The sequence below is a fragment of the Halichoeres trimaculatus genome, unplaced genomic scaffold (assembly GCF_033239565.1).
Source record: "Halichoeres trimaculatus isolate MK-OKI-2021-1 unplaced genomic scaffold, fHalTri1.1 fHalTri1_scaffold_10, whole genome shotgun sequence".
In the NCBI taxonomy this organism is placed as follows: Eukaryota; Metazoa; Chordata; class Actinopteri; order Labriformes; family Labridae; genus Halichoeres; species Halichoeres trimaculatus.
In genome coordinates, this window is record NW_027437187.1 from 27231114 (window position 1) to 27250660 (window position 19547).

Below are 19547 nucleotides of genomic sequence, written 5' to 3' on the forward strand. Positions count from 1 at the left end.
GACATGTGCTTTTTCCTCCCTGTGCTGCAGAGGAAAAGACCAACGGTTTCCAACAGAGCTGGAAAGATGAAGCCTGCATCACTTTGGAGATGGAGGAATCCCTTGAGTAGGATATTAAGCTCTTATAATAGAATTAATAATTGATGCTCATGTGATTATTGTGGGAGAGTTGATATTATCCAAACATTAGTCGTAGTGTTTTTGGATTAATCATCATCCATCCAAAAACAATAGATGTAATCCTTCTTTTAGATCTGAGGCTGAGCGATGCCAGGATCCATAAATAGTCCATGAGTAGTACTAGAGATGAGTAGCAGCCAGCGTCTCCTTTCCTCTCCCGTAGAGAGCCCCAGCAGGGTTTAATGTAAATAGCAGTCACAGAGGTATACATAATTAAACCAAATCCAGAGCAGGGCAGTCTAAATTTATCCTTCCTAAATCCTGTCAATGAGGCAGAGGAGATCCCGGGTCAGCAGGCCTGTCAGGAGGAGGACGGCATTAAGATAACATGAAGATCTGCTTTAGCCCTAGAAAGAGACTGTGTGTGACTCTGTGTGAGTGTGTGTGTCTGTGTGAGTGTGTGTGTGTGTGTGTGTGGAGGGGGGTTTTCAGGTGAGTGTCTGCCTCCCCCTGTTTGAGCATGCTTGTGCGCCACTGCTCTTGAGTACCACTGATGGATAAGACAAAAAGATGGAGCAAGGAGGAGGAGAGTGTTAACTCAGCCCCTCAGGCCAGAGAAGCAGAAGAGTTGTCATCCCTGTCACAGTCTCCTCACCCTTTCTCCCCCTCCTCATGTCTCCCTCCTCTGATTCCACTGGTCAAGGGCGACACACCCCAGAAGGACGAATACGCTCAGGTCCAGGCAGGTATAAAATATCCAGCTCTCAGCAGCGTACTTTTTTTCTCTCGTGTCAAAAGTCTGACGTACATGTGTTTACATAGACTGTTTGGACTCAGGATAATGAAAAGTAAAAAAAGTGAAGTGCAAATGTGCAAAAAAAGCAGTAGTTTTCCCTTCATCTACCATTCAGGTACAAATCATAGTGATAAATGTTTTTCAATGGATCAATATTTAAAAGCAGGAACATATCAAAACATCATCTCCATCCATTGACAGAGTCTTCATCTCTGAACTTAGGTTAAGTCTTATAAATATGTTTGAATCACAGTACACAGTTCCTTCCTTCCTTCTCTCATCCACTGAGAGGTTTTCATTTCTGTCCTCGGAGTGTTTGCCCCCTCTGCTGGCAGGACACCTGCAGTGCACCTCTCTGGGGTTAGATTGCACAGTTCCCCAGAGGAAACCAGTTCTCTTTGTCCAGCAGCTCCTTCTCCAGCTTTATGTTGGTTGCAGCCACAAAGTTCTTCTTGCTTTTCACAGTTACCTCCAGAACCATCCCATACAGCATGGGGACGTTACCGTACTCCAGCTGTGAATAAGAGAGACGGGAGTTTTAGACATCAAACACCTTTGCAGTCACAACATCCTGATACATGAGGAAATGGCTTTCTCTGAAGACTTTTTTCCTTTTCTGCTAAAATCAATGACTTTCTACTTTCAGATTCCTTCTTTTTTATTCAGTAAAGGTTTCACTTTTCTAGAAAGAGTTTTGTACGTTTGAAGCTAGTGGTTGAAATTGGCAGAGTTTAGCAGCCAGGATTACATCAGACACACAAAGCCAGGAGATGAGCGCCTCAGGCAGGGCTTCTCGCAATGAAAGTGAACATTACACAAAGTCAGAATAGATTTAACAAACTTTTAAGGGGCAGCTCTTATTCTCAGACAGACTGGGTTACAAAAAAGACCACTTTCTTTATTAATTAAAAAAACTACAATAATGAAACTGAATAATGTTTGAGTCATGTTAAGCCAGCATGGGGCAGAATGCATTTTCCTTCCACAAGAGATAAAATATTCTGTCATTTTTGTCCCTCCTCCTTCAATAGTATGACTGAGTATTTGGGCCGCTATGAAAGATATAAAATATAGAGTTAAAATGTTTGAGAAAAGAAACTTTATTATTGATTCTTTGGTTGTGAATCTGTGAGAAATCAAACTTAAAAATTTTCAAGGTTTTACATTCACAGACTGTACTTTGGCCGTTTTCTTTGCTGTATCGAACAGTGCTTGGACTCTGCAAAAAGGAGATACCACTGACTTAAGCCCCTAATCATCACATTATTATAAACACTGGACTTTGAAAAGACATTGCTGATATTGGGGCAGTTCAAAAGAAAGCAGCTCACTGAACTGGAGGAGGTGATTGAGTTTATCTAACAAGAAATACTCAGCAGCGGGCAGATGCAAGGCTATAGATGGTCACATCTCTGGGTTATTTAGATGGGGTCTGTGGTGCAACCATAGACTGTAAAAAAATGGACGTCATCTTGCTCGGCTCGAAGTGAGGTCTCCACAAAAACTACTCCCCCTGGTGGCTGGCTGCAGTATAGGTTAAAAAATCTGACTTTCCAGCCATTCCAGATGGGCTGTGGTCAGACTTTAAAAAACTAATACTCCTTGTAGAAATGTTTCTCACGTCAGATTGTTGTAGGGATTTGAAGATATTATTTGGCTGCCTTGTATTCAAGTCCTCTTTTTTCTGAAAAGTTTCGTTTTCATTAGTTATACGAGGTTAAAATCAAGGCTTCACGTAACGTTTAACAATGATTGACAGCTGCCGTTCTCTGAGATTGTAAAATCTGTTAGGAGGTTATTTTTTCTACTACAAGTGGCTCGTCATACACCAAGGTGTTATTCCACAGCAAAACTCTACTTTGTTGTTTAAATTTGATTTCACAAGACGCAACAGAGAAAATTATTTTTTTGTCTAAGTTTTTCCCAGAGGACTAGGAACAATAAAAACCAGACGATAAAAGAAATGTCTTTGAATTGAGCTTACTAAATTCTTTGATTCTTTTAAAGTTTTATTTTTTCACTGTTTTGAATTTGCAACTTGGAAAGGAACGTGAGCATCTTTATCCATAAGTCGTCCAATAGACTCAACAACTACAAGTTTCTTTGACTGTGTTAGATCATAGAGTGACAGTGTGAAGGGAGGTCGTACCAGCTCATTGAAGGTTGGGTTGCCATTATTTCGGACCACTTTAGTCTTCTTCTTCGAGCGCTGATGAGGGTCTGGTCTCAAATGAGTGACTACATAGGCGTCCGGGTTTGAGCCGTTTGCAAGTTTCTGTAACAAAAAGGAAAAATACAGAAAGAGGACAGTTCATAGGTGAATTCACACCCCCTGGTATTTTTTGCAAAAACAGAATATTTATCAATAGTATAAAGTTCATACAGAGATAAACTAGGAGTGAAGAAAACTCACAATGTTTTTCAGATGTTTTACCAAAACTGCCAGCTTGCAGTCAGAGTAAGAAATGTAGAGCTGGATCTGTGGACGGGCTCCTGCAAGACATCAGATATCAGAACTTGTTATTTTTTACAAAAATTCAATCAAATTAATTACTCAAAAAAGGAAGGTTTTTTTTTTTTTTTTACTTTAAAAGGGTTTGTTCACACAGTGCCCTTTAAAGTTGAGAGTTGGAAAAAGTAAAGCCCACTTTTCAAACTCAGCCTGTGACTGAAGTTAAATGTGGTGAGCTCCTGGTTTCCAATCCAGCAGAACATTTTTGATTAAAAAAATCTGCAAGATTTTCCTTTTTTCATATAATAAAATTGCCTTTAACATGTTTGCCTTCAGAACAAGTAGTTTCTTACCTTTTACTACAGTTTCCTGCACAATGTTAGGGCCATCAAGGAACAAGCTGCACACATATTCATTCTGGAGACAAAGAAGCAATATGCAGGTTAGAGTCAGGTTCAACACAATATCAAAGACAGAAATGAACTGGAGTGAGAGGAACTCACCCCTTTGCATGGTCCCTCAAAAAGCTGCCTTAGGTATTTATTCAGCAGAGACATCCGCCTGGATGGAGTGAAAGACAGCTGATACCAGCTGGGAAACCTGGAGGGAAGAAGAGAGGCACCTGAGAAAGCTTTAAATAAAACAGCTTTGAGATGTGAGCGGAGTGTGGATGCTTGTTTCTTCACTCACGGGGGCAGCATAGATTCAATGAAGTATTTCTGCAGCTGCTTGTGGATCAACTCAAATTGCCCGTATGTCTTTTCTCTGTTCAGATAACCATCATGGATGGTAACTCTCAGGTCGTAGATCTGAAATTCAAAGGGAACACTTTTACAGGTCACCATCTCCAACCTCCTGAAAAATGTTATTTATACCAGCTTTCTGCTCATACCCAAAGGAAAAACACTAACTCTGCTACAGGCTGAATCTGAGTGACAGAGGAAATGTCCTCACCACATCTTTCGACTTGACGGTGTATCCCTGTATGACAGCTTCTTGGATGTTGGTGCTGGGAGCTGGGATGCCGTCACGGTTTGGTGGTTCTGGTTTCTTCCCCTGAGCCATGGCATGTGTCAGGAAGTTAAACTTAACCGCAACACATCCCATACTTTCCTTTATCTTCCTGCATCATGACAAATAAAGACTATCAGTGAGGAAAGCACTTTTATACTGCTGCAGACATGAAGCAGGGGATTTTTAAAGACTTGGTCAAAGTGTTTTTGAGTAAGTTTACTTTGTAAAGTACGATGTGGCTTCCAGGTCTGTGTCATGAGGTCTCAGGTTTTTCTGAACGTACTGCAGGTCGTTGGAGTCCTTCAGCTCCGGCATTCCTGCGCGAAGCATCTGGAAGCAACAGTAATGTCTTTTAAGCTTTTGTAAAATCATCGTCCAAATGAGGGGTTTGTTACTTCACTGATGTCTCACCAGCTCCAGCAGGCTGAGGATCAGAGCAGAGCGCTTTCTGATGATGTTGTAAGCTTCACAGCAAACCTCCACAAAGCGATGCAGGCGCTGAGGCTTCTGTCCGCCGCCTGTGATGAAGTGCTGCATCTCAGAGGTAAAGATGAACGGGGATCGGTCTCTGTCGTAACAGAAAGAAACAGCTGTACAGTCTTTGTTACCTGATCTTTCATTGTCTGAATGCTGCTGACCCTCGAGCTATCACACCTTTTGAAGCTGCCAAACTTCTGCGCGTTGCCCATAATTTTGCCAAAGTCGATATGAAACATGTGCCCACTGTGTTTCAGCATGATGTTGTCATTGTGGCGGTCACAGATCCCCAGAATAAAGGTGGCAACGCACCACCCTGCACATGACTGGATGAAGTTATTCACAGCCTGAAAACACACACACAGAATCACACCATGTAGCTAAAGTCATTCACCAAAGCATGCTGGTTAATTTTCTCATATCCAGTAACGGTCATAACCTTCTCGTAGTCCTCCTTAGTTCTGTTCCACATGTGAAACCATTTCTCCAAAGTGTCCTCGCGCAGCGTGCCACCAAGACCCCACTCCTGATGAATCTTCCCCAAAGTCACTGCCTCTGGTACCACCTCCACCAGGCCTGACAGAAACAAAGAACAGATGGAGAAAATTAGCCACAGGGAGGAAAAACAAAGACAAATGAAATGTTGAAATGCTTCACAAACACACTCACCCTGAGCTCTGCCTGTAGAAAGACATCTGTAGATGATCATTTGCATGTCCAGACCCTCCTGGAGCCAAATCCTGTCCATCACACGGACGATCTGGAGAACCAGCATGTCCTGCTGCAGGTGGTCTCCTGTCTGAACCACATTTTAGCAGAGTGATGAAATAGTTCACTTTATACGGATGATTACTGATGATGGAGTCATCAGGCTGATAGTAATTATAAAACTATAATTTCAATCTATTTTTCATTTTTTTACATTTACCTTCAATAATATTGTGATAAATAAACTATCTGTGTCTCTTGTATAAACAGACCAACAACATTGGTGACACTAGTTATTAGAGTGTGAACCATGTTATTAAGGCGTTCCTCTTTATCAACAGATAATATTCATCAGGCTGGAACAAGCAATTTGTGTCAAGTTTAGTTAAATCCCTCACACCAGCAACTCTGAGAAACAAAGTAAGAGGAGTCTCGACTAAAATCTTCTCGAATGACAGTCTGTGTGGACCCGTTTTACAAACCTTGCAGATGACGCCGACATTCTTGCCCAGAGAGTCGGAGCAGATGAATGAGATCCCCAGAGGAGCAGCATTGGAGTTGTAAAACCTACAGGCCTGTTGTGGACACATCAGGAGTCAAACTGTGATTTACATTACAGCGAGGATGTACAGAGTTGGGATGTGTTGTGTGATGCTCTTACATCCACATCCAGTGCTTTGATATGCACGGCAGGATCCAGAGGTAGACAGCAGCTGATCCCATCTTTGAAGAAGTTATTGATCTTCAGTTTCTCTTTCATTAAAACATTCTGCATAGAATTACTCCAATGAGATCAACAGACAAAGAAAAGCCTGACATGCACTGGATCATGAAGGAGCAGGAGCCGTAAATGAGAACTGGATCATTACCGACCTTACGTCGAGCCTTTTCAGCAGTCCGGACCTTCTCAGCCACCTGCATGAGGACTGACACCAGACGGGTTTCGCGGTCCAGCTCCTGCCTCAGCGCACGACCGCAGCACTGCAGCAGGGCTGCCTGGACCTTACTGAACCAGCTCTGATAGTACGGATCATTGTGGGCGTCCTCCAGCAGCCTGTCAGCATGGTTAATGTGAACAAGAAAGCATAAAACATCACAAAACAAACAGAAATACATAAATATGATACATAATGTTAATCAAAACAAAATGGGAAATATTATCTTTGGATCAAAAAGAGAAACAGTATGAAGTTTTGCCTGGCAGTCTGGGATTAACGCTCCATGAGGCCCACAGCCTGCCGCACCTTTTCCGCTTACCGCCCCCCACTCTCACCCTGTTTCCTGCTCTACCCACTGTCATATCCCCTCTGAATAAAGGCCTAAAAAAGCCCCAAATCCTACAAATCCTAAGTTACAACTCTTTGCTCACCAGTAGAGCTGCTGAGCGATTCGTATGCTCTTCAGTGATCTCTCCAAAAGCATCATCACCAGAGGTCCATCCAACTTCCACTCGCTCTTCAGAGCCTGCAGGAAAGGATGACGGTTAGAAAAAAAACTGCACGCTGCATATTCTTATAGTCCAAGCTCTTATAGCCATTTCAGATTTTCAAGACTCTTTAACGCATCTGAATATTTTTGTCATAACTGTCCCATGTGTGATTGAACGACCATACTACTGCAAGCCCACTGTGTCGAAGGAAATAAGCTTAACATTAAAACAGTAAAAAAAAAAAATCACTGTTTGATGGATCATGCCTTTATGGGGACAATGCTTTAGACTGTTGGGAACTCTTTTTATTTTTCTATTAATTGGTGTCACATTTGTCAGAAACATGCATTTGTGGGATGAGCAGCAGAGTTAAGTGTGGGCTGCACCCAAGAACAATTTGCCAAATCTCCTTTGCCAATGCCAAACAGCTCATTCTGATGTTGTTATTGGTGCAATGCTGTATCCAAGGTTTTCACCATAACTTCAAGTCAGCCATCCATGACTAACTGAATTGAGTTCTGTGTCCCATTTGTGTAACATGGGTCTCAAGATGCTATTTGTAGAGGCCATTTTTAAATTATGTCTTACAGAGAAAATTAACCACAGTTTTAAGTTCATATGATTTATTCTAGGGATCAAATTCATTTAAATATATCAAATGTAGAATAATTAAGTATGTAGTTTATGTTAATTCATACATTTATTTAGGCCGTTTGAAGTGATTGATTATGGGTGGAGTTTTGTTTATTAGGGCAGTCAGTGCAGGTGTAGGGGTCAGTCTTTTGTTTCATGCAGGGTGAGTGGAGCTTAAGCCAAACGTTTTTGTGACCATGTGATGGAAAAAGGAAAAAGTGAAAACTCGTCAAGACAGCAGCTAAGGCTCCTCTCATTCAGGTGGCTTTTAAACACATGGAAGGATCTGTCACTACACTAGTGAAAGAAACACTGAAAGCAGAAATGGTCTCTTTTTGCATTAAAACCTTTAACACATTGGGAATACAGGGCAATTATAATTTCTAATTTGTCTCTCTTTACACTGAGTAATCAGAGGCTTTGACTAAAGAAATAACTGAAAAAAGGCACAGGCGCACAGCATGCGCTGCAAAAACTGAAATCTTATCAAGTGGGTTTAAGTGAAAAAAAATGTCATTTTAGACTAGATATGAGCCCTTTTTACCTGAGCAGTCCAGAAAATGTCTTATTTCAAGTTATTTAAAAACAAAAATGGGCTCTGAATTGCTTGTAACAAGTAAAAAATATTCTGCCAATGGGGTAAGAGAAATGTGCTTGTCAAGATTAGAATAATGTCTTAAAACAAGCACATTTCTCTTACCCCTCTGGCAGATTAGTTTACTTGTTACAGGTAGTTCAGACCTCATTTTTGTCCTTAAATAACTTTAAAATAAGGCATTTTTTTGGACTCACGAGGTGAATGTGGCTCATATTTAGTCTAAAAAGACATTTTTACTGAAAATAAGACAAAAACACTTGATAAGATTTCCGTTTTCTGCTGTGTGATAGTTTACTTGCCTGGACCAGCTGTGGCAGAAAGAGCTCCAGCTCTCCGTCTGGTATCTGCTCGAAGAACTGAACAGCAGCTTTCCTCACAGTCTGATCATGAAGACTGAAAAAGAGAGGCATAAAGGGACTCTTAAGTAGCCATCTACACAAGGTGAACTCCTCTACTCCAGGTGTTATTGTTGACTTGTTTTGTCATCATGAAAAAGGAAAACTTTCAGAGGTTTTCCATTACCAGTTGGAAAAAGAAGCCCGTCTTCTTGTGCTACATGATATCATTTTTCTTTGCTGGTGCAGCTTTTCATAATGACCGTTTCTAAATTTGAGGGAGACTGTTTATGTAACTGACCTATCACTGAGCAGGAAGAGAGCCTCTTCAGGTTGATGGATGGGCCAGTTTTCCACAATAGTGTAGATTTCTGTTAGGTCTTCAGGCTGCCATCGGGGGGCTCCACCCAGCAGCAGGTGGAGGAAAGTGCTGGCTTTGTCGCTACCGTAACGCTTCGTCCAGAGGAAAGACTTCTCATTTTGTGTCAGACTACAGAAGAAGAGATACTTTCAGGAACTTTCATTGGTTTCGGGTTATTTGATAAATTTGTTTTCCTACTCACAAGCAGAGGCAGTGCTTCTTGGAAACATCCAGCATTTTCTTCTGCAAGTCTTCACAGGGATGAGTAAAAATGGCTGAACCGGGGAGTGCAATGGGCCTCTGATATCTCCACTCTGTCTGATCCTGAAACTCGAGCTGGGGAACAACATGAGGATGTGTGATTGTTGGTGATAAAATGGAGATAAAGTGGTGTTATATGTGTGTTTTAACCTGCAGGGGGCAGAGATGTCCTGTGTTCCTCACCTGCAGAATGACCCCGGTTGCTTGTCTGTGGCTGTCATAGAGGGCAGGAGATGGTGGAGAGGGAAGCTCAGCCAGAGGACACATCCTGAGGAGAACAGTCCCCATCACCAAGCTCCTAAACATGGAGTATGAAAACAGTCCGTCACTAATTATACCATTATTTTAAGTAAAGTTAAAGATTACAGCCTGGTTATTGACTGAGCGATCGAATTTCGTCAAAATTCAAAAGGGCAAAATTGATTGACACAAGAATTATCAATATATAAAAACAAACACAGATACAATAAAAGTATCTTTTAAAAAAATAAAGTGTTCTTTTCCATGTGCTTTGGAGGAAAATGTGCTGCATATCAAAGTTTCTAAAAATGAATTAAATAAACTTTTGAGGAACAAATTTGTCATTTCCATTTTTTAAATCTAATTAATTAATTAATTAATTAAATGAATTAATTTATTATTTATTTATTTTCAGAAAGAGCAGTGCCCTTACAGTCTGTTTTTATAGAATGCAACAGTAGACACAGCAGACTTGATAGTTCTTTAGCAACTTAGCGCTTTAAAGATTTTTGCTTTTAAAGCAACTTATAACAAATTTTCAAAAGAACATGGAACGATTCGATTTTAAAGGTCTAAGTTGGAGAGGAAGAAAAAGAAAAAATAAGAGCAAGCCAACTAGTGAGGGGAAACATAAATTAGATGTTCCTTTACTCATTCACTCAGACAAAATCTGTCCCTACAGGTTTAACATATTACTTATACTGTCCTTTTTAACAAGATTCTGTAAAATAAAAAATAAAAAAGAGTTTATTTTTAAATTTGAGGGAGAACGACAGCCTCTCTAAAATATTACTTTGACATATAATTTCAATCCAGTCAGAATTCAGCCTTTTGTAGAATCCAAAAGGATTCATCCTCGATTCAACCTTCAAATCATGTTTCACCCTTGAAGATTGTACCAAGAAACAAGAGATGTTCATTTAAAAGATGTTATTAATGTGCTTGTGTATTTCCTGCCAAAAGGGCCCAGTAACTGGGAAACTCAGTAATTTATCTTTAAGATCATGAAAGTGAGAATTCTCTTTTTGGAATTTTTGTCCGGCATCAAAGCTTTTCTATGTTCACGTGTCATACTTGCTAATTACCAGGAGATGTATTTAAACTTTTTGTGCAGACTATCCCAAAACTGTAGACACACTAAGCATCAATACCAAACATTTTAACCCCACTGTAATCCACGTTCAAACATGTTTTAGTGAGAGATATGCTCACCTGTCTTCAAAAAGAGGTAGTACAGCCCAGCCTAACAGCTCTGGGTTTTTGCCCTTCTTGGAACCCTTGAGTCGAAACGTCAACATGCACTCATACGGCAGCAGGTTCACAGGGACAGGAAACACCATCCTGGGAAGAAAGAACAGAAAAAACAGAAAAAAACTGGTTTATTTATAGGGGACATCTGTTTTCAGTGTTAATGTTTGCTAAAATCTGTGTAATGATGAAATTGTGCATGGATCTTTTTATGAGAGCACAAAAGGCCCTACAAAAACAAAGCCTGGATTGATTATTACTTTAAGAAACAAGTGGAGAAGAATGATGGAATTAAGACTGAGCAAAATCCACAAAAAGAGGCATCATGTCAGTTACACAAAGAGACTTTGAGAGATTTTCCTTACACACGATTGCACTTGATCTTGTTACCGAATGACAAGGCAGTGCTGATGTTTTCAGAGACGGCAGTGTCACAAACTTTTGTTCCTCCATACGTCAACTCACAGGAAACAGAGAAGTACTCGTAGCTGCAGGTGATGGAGAAGGAAGAGATAACAAACTTAGTGTTCCCATCAGGGATGTGGTGAAAACATTTGTCTTTGTGTGCCTGTGTGTATAAGTCTACATAAGGAAACACATGTATTAAAATGTCACACACATACTTGGTCATCCATGAGTGCTGCAGCTGATAGAAAGCAGCGATACTGAACTGGAAGATTCCAGTGTTGGACTCGACATCGCGGGTTTGTGGGTTGCAGGTTTCCGTCAGACATCTGAAGTCTGAGTGGAAGTTGTCAAAAAAGATCCGGAGGACTTTTAGCAGCGACTGGTGGAGCATGATCATGCCTGGAAATCAGAAAAAAAAAAACTTGAATGTAGACAACAAAAACATTAAAATACCAACAAATAAAGTGTGTGTCAACCTGTTCAGGTTTCTTGAGGAAAAACTGACACATACACCCTGGTGGCAATGCAATCCAAACAAAAGCAGCTACTCACCAGTTTCACACTCCATCATCTCATCATGACTCTGCAAAAAGATAAGAAAACAAAGCTTTGTATTGTTTTCCGTTGTGTGAGGAGATGTTTGTTTTCTGTGCACTGTGGAGTCACAATACCTCAGCAGACATTACAATGTCAACAACCACAAAAAGCACTTTATAAAGAGAGGACACCCTTACAAAGCAAAGTATTGATGGGATTTCAGTGTCTGAATGTAACACTTAATGTGTGTGAAATCTACCAGAGGTATGGGATTGATCCTGTTTAGTCTCCCTATTGCATCCTCCAATTCAGGACAGGACAGCCCACACAGGAGGTTGCACACAGTGCGAACGCAGCCCACCAGAACATTAGCATTCATCCCCGTCTGCAGACACGATGAGATCAGAGACATGAAAGACAAATATCAGACATTTGCATATTTACTTGGAAAAAAAGAGAAAGAAAATATGGTTTGATCTGTTTTTCTTTGTTTTAACTGACCTTACTCCTCAGAAGCTCTGTTGCCTCTCTGTTGTAGCTGCTGAGAACATCCTGCAGGCTCAACCTGAGAGACAAAAGGGTAAACACACACACACACACACACAGACACACACACACACACACACACACACACACACACACACACACACACACACACACACACACACACACACACACACACACACACACACACACACGCAGCAGTGTAAGACACCTTGAGGCAAAGCTTCCCTATGTTTTCTACAAACAGACACCGGTTGACACAAAACCCACTGAACGTTGTTGTTTGAAAACTCTTTCACAAAGCTGATGTGGGATTCAGGGCTGCTTGACTTCTTACTTGCAGGTGTTGTGCACGCAGGCGGGACGCAGCAGTGGGTACAGCTGACATGAGGTTCTGTCGTCGTCCTCCTGAGAGGAAGACATGGAATGAAATACTGATTGCTCAAAAGGATACACTGCAAAAAACTGAAATCTTATCAAGTTATGAGCCACATTCAACTTACAAGTCTAGACAATGTCTTGTTTCAAGTTTCCTAAAAGTGATACTCTGGGATGGAACAAGTTGGGTTCTATCACAAGGTTTAGGGCAGAAATTACCCCTACAGCAGTGTTTTTGTGCAGCAGAAGCCCAGGGCGCTCACACCAAACACCCCCTCCCTGCTCCTCTGCTGGTTTCTTCTGCACTCAGATGGGGCCATATTTTACTTGACCAAAAACACAAATAAACGGACTCCCACCGAAAATATCTGATATCGGTCTGCATTCACGCTTCACTTTGGTTGCAAAGTGAACGGCAGGTCGTCCTCGCTCTCATAATCACTCATCTTTACGTTGTTATTGCATAATTCGTCCTGGCAGACTACCTGCGTTTGTTTATATCTGGCACGCCGCACGCGTGGACTGATACACTAAGTGACAAGCGCCTCGCAGCCAGCTGTGGCTCTGCAGCGGAGGTAGCGCCGTTTTACGACACGATGAGAACTAGAGCCTTATTTAGCGGTGACTTTGTGTGAAAGTAACGCGCTGACAATTCTCTAAATAAAGCGTGGATGTAGATCGATATCAGATTTTTTCGGTGGGAGTCCGTTTATTTGTGTTTTTGGTCAAGTAAAATTGGCCCCATCTGAGTGCAGAGGAAAGAACCTGACGAGGAGGGAGGGGGTGTTTGGTGTGAGCGCTCTGGGCTTCTGCTGCACAAAAAACACTGCTGTAGGGGTAATTTCTGCCCTAAACCTTGTGATAGGACCCAACTTGCTCCATCCCGGAGTATCACTTTAAGACAAAAATGAGGTCTGAATTGCTTGTAACAAGAAAACAAATCTGCCAATGGAACAAGAGCAATTTGCATGAAACTAGATTACTGTCTTAATAGGGAGGGGTACCTTTCACATTTGAAACGATACGGTACTGATGCCTGGTACCTGGTAATCAGTACCGGCACCCAACGGTACCACTTTTCAGTACTTTTTTGGCTGTATGTGGAAAAAAATATCAATTTGTTTAATAATGAAATAAAAAAACTCAATTTAACATATTCTTCAATCTATGACCTTGTAATGCTGTGTTCATGTCTAGTACGGAAAATTGCCCACTCTTCCACTCCCTCACAGTCACAAGGATGCATTTAGGTACCTAAACATGATACCTTTTGATTTCACGTGAATCGATACCCGGTACTTTTGCCAGAATTTGGTCGGTACCTTTAAAAGTACCCGATTCGGGACCCATCCCTGTGTCTTAAAAAAAGTAACTTTTCTCTTGTTCCATTTGCAGATATTTTTAGCTTGTTACAAGCAATTCAGACCTCATTTTTATCTTTAAATAACTTGAAACAAGACATTTTCCTGGATTAGTTAGGTGAATGTGGTTCACATTAAGTCTGAAAATAAGACAAAATTATTCAGTAAGATTTAAGTTTTTTGCAGTGGTGATTAATTTTTTATCTGTCAGTCTTTTGAGTATGTGTTGAATGTCTTTAATTAACATGGTGAACAAAGAATCCTTGGATGCTTTTTTGTGGTTCAAATCTTAGGTTACAACAAGTTCACCTTTATTCTATTTCCTCTTCTCTGCGTAATGTCACCAGCCATGACGTGATGTGTAAACAGAACAAAGTCAAGATCTCAGGGCGGAGGCTTTTACAGCCCTGATGATAACAAACTGGCCTTAAGCCAAGCACAGGTGTGTATGAAAGAATCATGTCAACATCCAGAGAGGCCAGAGAGGCCAACCCCTTCGTAGTAATTGATTTGCTCAGTGGGTGGGTGCAGGGAAGAAGTGGATCTGACTTACGTCTCTGGGCAGGCAGCGTCTGAGGTTGTTCACATGGAGAAGCCGCAGAGAAACTTCGAGCTCGAGCTTGCAGGACTTCTGAATGATCTCGTGCATACCCAGCAGCTCCTCACTGAGCAGACACATGAAAGGAAACTTATTTTATGTGTGTGTTGAAGAAACCTACACAAGATATTCAAATGGAAAGGTCACAGTGTTGGGGGGTTACTTTTGGAGGTACTCATCAGAGTCACATAGTTTTAGAACATAGCTCCCGTTGGTGCTTGGGGTGATGTCCAACAGCTGGAAGACTTCATCAATCAGACTCTTCACTGTCCTGTTCACTGGAAAGAAAGAGGAAAGTTCAGAGTCCACACACTTCAGCCAACACGTGCAGTGATTAAACAATGAGCTCCACCAACCACACCAACTGCGGGACAAAACAAACAAACAGGCATGTCTGCAGCTAAGTCAATAACTCCAAACACTGTGGTATTTCAACTTCTTACAACCTCTGCTGGTGGAGAGAGTCTGGGTTCCACTCTTAACTTTTATCTGTTGTTTATTTCAGTAAATAAATATCACACACAATCAAACATAACACTTATCATGGGTTTATCTTACAACTTACACACCTTCATGTGGGAATTTCATGCGTTATCTTGTTGGAGTTAAAAGTTACAACAGCAGCTCTCACGTTACATGATGGCCATCTTTTTACTGTCACTGAATATCTAAAAAGTATTTTTGTTGGTATGGAAAATATATTTTGGGGCCTTTGAAGCTCAAGACTGATCAAATATATATAAAGGAGCTTTTTCCACGTTAAGCCTTTAACATTTGATTTTTTTTTTCTTTAATGTACTGCACCGTATCACTAGATGCCTCAGGAATATGAAGTCTGACAGCGTTGTATGACTTTCATTTCCAGCATTTTGATCAACAATCAGCCCAGATTTTGTTTTTAGAAAGCACTTGAACTGACAGATACTGTGTGGTTCCTGCTCACCTGTGGTGGGAAAGGGGAGCTGGTGATTGTCCCAGTCTCTGGCCACGCTGACGTTCACCTCCACCTGCTGCAGCAGAGCAGGGTGGATGTGTAACACCCGAGCCCACACCACACCAGAGTTATAAACACTGTCAGTGTGCTTATACCGTGATAGAAGCCTGTCAGATATGGTGAAGACAAAAATGTAAAAATAAAGGTATAAAGACAGATCTATTCAACACAGGAACTTCATACTGAGCATTAAAACATGATTTAATACAAGTAACTACAAAACTTTAAAAGAGTGTGTGCTACTTTGGGTTTGCTCAGACTGCATGTTCTGAAACAAACTTTTTGAATTTATTCTCAAACACTTCTCATCTGAGCTGAAAGAAATAAAATATTGAGCTCTGTATGATAAATAAACTAAACTCCATGCACCCTCTTACTTGGAAGTAGCAGCAGAAAACGAAGCCAGACTCCTGGTGCTGCCCTCTGGAGTGTCGATAAGGTTGATGGCCCATGGGTCCTGATGTGAAATGAAGAAAAATCTTTGGTCTGAATCTGTTTTTTTTTAGCTTTAACAATCAGTCGGGGAAACCCAGAGAGAAACTCACATGGTCTACTTCAGTCCTGGAACGGTTCAGTTTATGAGCAGGCTCGGACAGGTCAAAGGAAAACTGCTTCTTGTTGCTGCTGAGGTACAGTCGTGGCCTGGGGGGCACAGGAGGGGGAGCAGGGACACCGCTTCCTATCAAACACGCACTGGGGAGTCTGGTTCGAAGGGTGGGGCGACGACTAGGGACTGGTGGAGGCTCCTTTTTGCGTTTTTGGTCTGTATTACCCAAACCTTCTCCTTTGTCCACCAAGGGAGGACTCTGTGGTTTGGATTCAGTCGGGCTGAGTTCACCAGGGTCTGGGAAAACAATGTCCTCATAAATATGCTTTGAAAAGGGATCCTCAGTCAGGGGCAAAGGGAGGTCAGCGTCTGTTGGAGCTGGACTTTGGAGTGATCCATTTTCCTTTAAAAGAGGATCCATCACATTTTAGAGAGTTGTCCTCTTGGCTGCTGCTGCTTCACAGTCTCAGGAAGTCCTCACTTCATCGCTCTGCAGAACGCAGACCTACAGAGGGACGGTCATTTGGGACAGCTGCTCTCCTTCACCTCAGAGAAAGTCCTCGTTTCTGATTCTATGAAATGTAAACAGGTTATTTATAATGGAAACACAATAAGGTCACAGTTTAAAATTTATGTTTACCTCCGCCAACAGATCTTGATGACATTTTCAGGAAATGTTCAAAATGGGATAAGGAAGAAGTTAATAAATTTTGCAGGTGATCTGGATCACTGTCTGGATCAAGGATTTTTTTTTTAAAGGATTCTTTATCAGTGTGAGATAGGGCCGTTTTCACCATATGTGTATATAACTCCACAATAAATGGTCAGATTGCTTTGCAAAACAATACAAGACAAGATCACCACATCTTCTGACCGATGTAAAAGTATGATCCAGATCCTGGCAATATTCTGGATACTAAGATCTGGAATATGAAAAATGTACTGGGTCATCATAATTTTCAACACTGTCAGGTAAAAAAATATGGTACAAACCTGCAGCTAACACCAAATTGTAGCAGACAGTCTGCTGAAAGAGAGTATAACATCAAAGTAGGACTAAAGTGTTGCGTGACAATCACAATATGCTTCGCGGAGGTCTGCACTCTCTGAGTGTTTTTCTAGTTGAATATCAAATTCACTTTTCTTTCAATAGATACTCTTAAAAGGCTTAAAATGTGTCAAAAATAAACAGCTGTCCCTCTTAACTAATGGTTGGTTGTTTGACAAGCCCTCAGGGAAGGTACACATGTGTACTTTGTCTTTGTACAGATAAGAAGGAAGTATCATGCCCCCAAAGATCATGACAAAATGTTTAAAATAAGAAAGCAATCAAATGAGTTTATGATCCTTCTCCCAGGTAGGAACGGTAAGCTGCTTTATGGCAGGATTCAAGTGAACCCGGCAGTTAATGTTGGTCTAATTATTAACAAACTTTCAAATCCTGAAGTTGCCCGCCACACTGTCTTTGACAAAACTTTAAGGGAACTTCTTGTGAAAAGTCTTTCTTTATTTTTCAACTTAAGCTTAACTTCACACATACAACATTAAAACTCTGAACATTTGAAACTGAAAGCAACAGAAACAGAAAGAGCTCACTGAATAAAGACAAAATCACTTTGATTAAACTCAAACATAACTTAAGGTCAGTTCACCCTAAGCTCACCTTTATTGTCTAAACTCTGTCCCACTGCAAAGCATGGAAAACAAACTTGGTTGCTACTTACCCTTAGAGCTGTCATCTTGTCGGCAAGGTGAATACCTGACTGAAGCCATGCTCAGCGAGTTAGACCTGTAAAACATTGTGAGAGCCTCCACAGGTCTTGGTTTCCTTCCTCTGACACTCCCACTGCTCCCTGCTCTGCTGCACACAAGGGCTCTCCCTCTGCTGGACGACAGATGTCATGACATGTTTAAACTCAGTTTCTACATGGGATTCTCAAAACAAAATAAAGAATTATTTTTTCCATCTTCTCTTGTTAGAAAGCAGCTATAAATTTGTAGGCAGCAGTTATTCCTGCTGGAAAAGGTAAAGCTTTAACTAGATTTGTGATTAAAACAAATTCCTTAACATTTGATTGATACATGTATCTAGTTCAACCACACAAAGCAGCTTCCTCACACCCACTCCTCTTTCAGGAATGTCATCAAGCAGGTTGAGGAATGTGTCTTTCTATCATGAAGTAAAATTAAAGCTGTAGGAAGATGTGTTCCCGTACTCCACAGGTAAGAATCACCTCAATAACCTCTCCTATTTTTAGCTCTAAGGCATTTCATACTCCCTCTTCTGTACTTTAAACTTCACCTGGTGTTCTGATCAGCGTTAAAGCAACAGTTTGAGTCCATGGAGGCCTTTCAGTGGGAATGACGGCGGCAGCAGTCCACTGAATGTGTCACAGAGGTGTCAGCTGAGGTGCTCTGTGCAGACGGGGTGTATGATGGGAGACATCAGGCAGGGAGAAATGCAATTGAACCACACGACTGCTCACATTCTTCCCCCGTCTGACAAACCTGGATTTCCTGGGTACTATGTGCTCATACCCTTTCTCCTCCTCACCCTGGCTGGATGTGTCCTGGCTATGGTAAGAACAGATCACACTGATAACTTAACGTGACGTCATTATTGGTTTATCTTTTAACACTGTGCTTCTCTTCAGGTTGTTTATATCAGACGGAGAAAAAGGTCAGCAGATCTTTCAGTCTCAGGATCATTTTCAGATCAGTATTACAGTTGTGTGTTTTGTGACAACTCAAGTTTCTTTTGTATTATGCTGCAGATTAGATGAGCTGCGGCACAGGCTGATCCCTCTGTACAGCTACGACCCTGCAGAGCAGGAAGACGAATGGGGGGATGGAGACAAGGAGGATGATGAAGGGCTGGCTGTAAGCAGACTAAACTATTTACTCTTGAACCTTTTTCATATGAAACTGTAATCATCAAATTTCAACGTACACAAACTTTTCCTCCTTTAGGAACCTTTGTACAAGGAGGGGAAGCTCTATCTGTCAACTGACTTAGGATCATGAAACCAAAACAGACAGAAGGAGAGGAAGAGATCTTCTTCTGTAGTTTGTACTGTAAATGAGTGCAAATGGACTTGATGAGCCATGAAATGTAGAGGATGTTAAAACAACTTCAGGTATCTGAATCAAATCATTTCCTGTCCTGACCCGGCCAGCAGATGGCACTGTCATCCTATCTTATGTTTTTGTTGCCTCAGTTTTTCATTTTGGAGCCTGTACTAAATATCTTAAGTGTATAATAAGGTGTTCTGTTTGGACAATAAACTAAATTAAATTTGGAGTTTTTCTGTGTGAGTGTATCTCAGATATGGTGTATGAATTCAGCCAAAAGGCTTCACAGACACACCTGATTCTGCTTGGTAATCAGTGGGTTTGCAGAAGTTTGGAGGTTCCTCTGGTTGGTATTTCTTCACACGTAAAGGCGGCGTGTACAAACAGACAGATGGCACAAAGAACGAGCAGGTGACAGACACATTATTGAATGTTACCTCTGTAAAAGTATGTTTCTGGTGTGCATTATTCTTTAT

The 19547-nt window shown here is 41.2% G+C and overlaps 2 protein-coding genes across 2 annotated transcripts; one reads left to right on the top strand and one right to left on the bottom strand.

Annotated features, from left to right (window-relative positions):
- Nucleotides 1–57: 57 nt before the first annotated feature.
- Nucleotides 58–19422, bottom strand: pik3c2g (phosphatidylinositol-4-phosphate 3-kinase catalytic subunit type 2 gamma). The gene is made up of 34 exons (XM_074678039.1): nucleotides 19367–19422; nucleotides 17724–17884; nucleotides 15998–16571; nucleotides 15830–15909; nucleotides 15402–15559; nucleotides 14622–14736; nucleotides 14414–14525; nucleotides 12459–12529; nucleotides 12119–12182; nucleotides 11877–12002; nucleotides 11633–11663; nucleotides 11296–11479; nucleotides 11038–11160; nucleotides 10637–10765; nucleotides 9368–9482; nucleotides 9126–9259; nucleotides 8864–9052; nucleotides 8527–8620; nucleotides 6937–7031; nucleotides 6441–6621; nucleotides 6229–6336; nucleotides 6050–6142; nucleotides 5529–5658; nucleotides 5299–5435; nucleotides 5037–5206; nucleotides 4794–4950; nucleotides 4603–4712; nucleotides 4323–4491; nucleotides 4059–4177; nucleotides 3872–3968; nucleotides 3722–3785; nucleotides 3330–3409; nucleotides 3066–3191; nucleotides 58–1430 (listed from the first exon to the last, which is right to left on the bottom strand). Exons 3-34 carry the CDS (start codon nucleotides 16418–16420, stop codon nucleotides 1278–1280), a joined length of 4137 nt encoding a protein of 1378 aa, XP_074534140.1. The 5' UTR covers nucleotides 16421–16571; nucleotides 17724–17884; nucleotides 19367–19422; the 3' UTR covers nucleotides 58–1277.
- LOC141796778 (small integral membrane protein 29-like) lies at nucleotides 18374–19023 on the top strand. Its single transcript, XM_074678042.1, has 4 exons — nucleotides 18374–18578; nucleotides 18654–18679; nucleotides 18774–18879; nucleotides 18970–19023. The coding sequence occupies exons 1-4, from the start codon at nucleotides 18432–18434 to the stop codon at nucleotides 19021–19023; spliced, it is 333 nt and encodes a 110-aa protein (XP_074534143.1). The 5' UTR covers nucleotides 18374–18431.
- Nucleotides 19423–19547: the final 125 nt, after the last annotated feature.

What these genes read in the sequence shown, in the direction of transcription:
- pik3c2g (XM_074678039.1), bottom strand. Translation starts at nt 16,420, where the DNA reads ATGGATCCTCTTTTAAAGGAAAATGGATCACTCCAAAGTCCAGCTCCA. An exon ending in AAGATCAAGTGCAATCGTGT is followed by an intron (nt 10,766 to 11,037) that starts GTAAGGAAAATC and finishes CTTTCTTCCCAG; the next exon opens with GATGGTGTTTCCTGTCCCTG. An exon ending in CAACCGGGGTCATTCTGCAG is followed by an intron (nt 9,260 to 9,367) that starts GTGAGGAACACA and finishes GTTGTTCCCCAG; the next exon opens with CTCGAGTTTCAGGATCAGAC.
- LOC141796778 (XM_074678042.1), top strand. Translation starts at nt 18,432, where the DNA reads ATGATGGGAGACATCAGGCAGGGAGAAATGCAATTGAACCACACGACT. An exon ending in CTGGATGTGTCCTGGCTATG is followed by an intron (nt 18,579 to 18,653) that starts GTAAGAACAGAT and finishes GCTTCTCTTCAG; the next exon opens with GTTGTTTATATCAGACGGAG. An exon ending in TATATCAGACGGAGAAAAAG is followed by an intron (nt 18,680 to 18,773) that starts GTCAGCAGATCT and finishes ATTATGCTGCAG; the next exon opens with ATTAGATGAGCTGCGGCACA.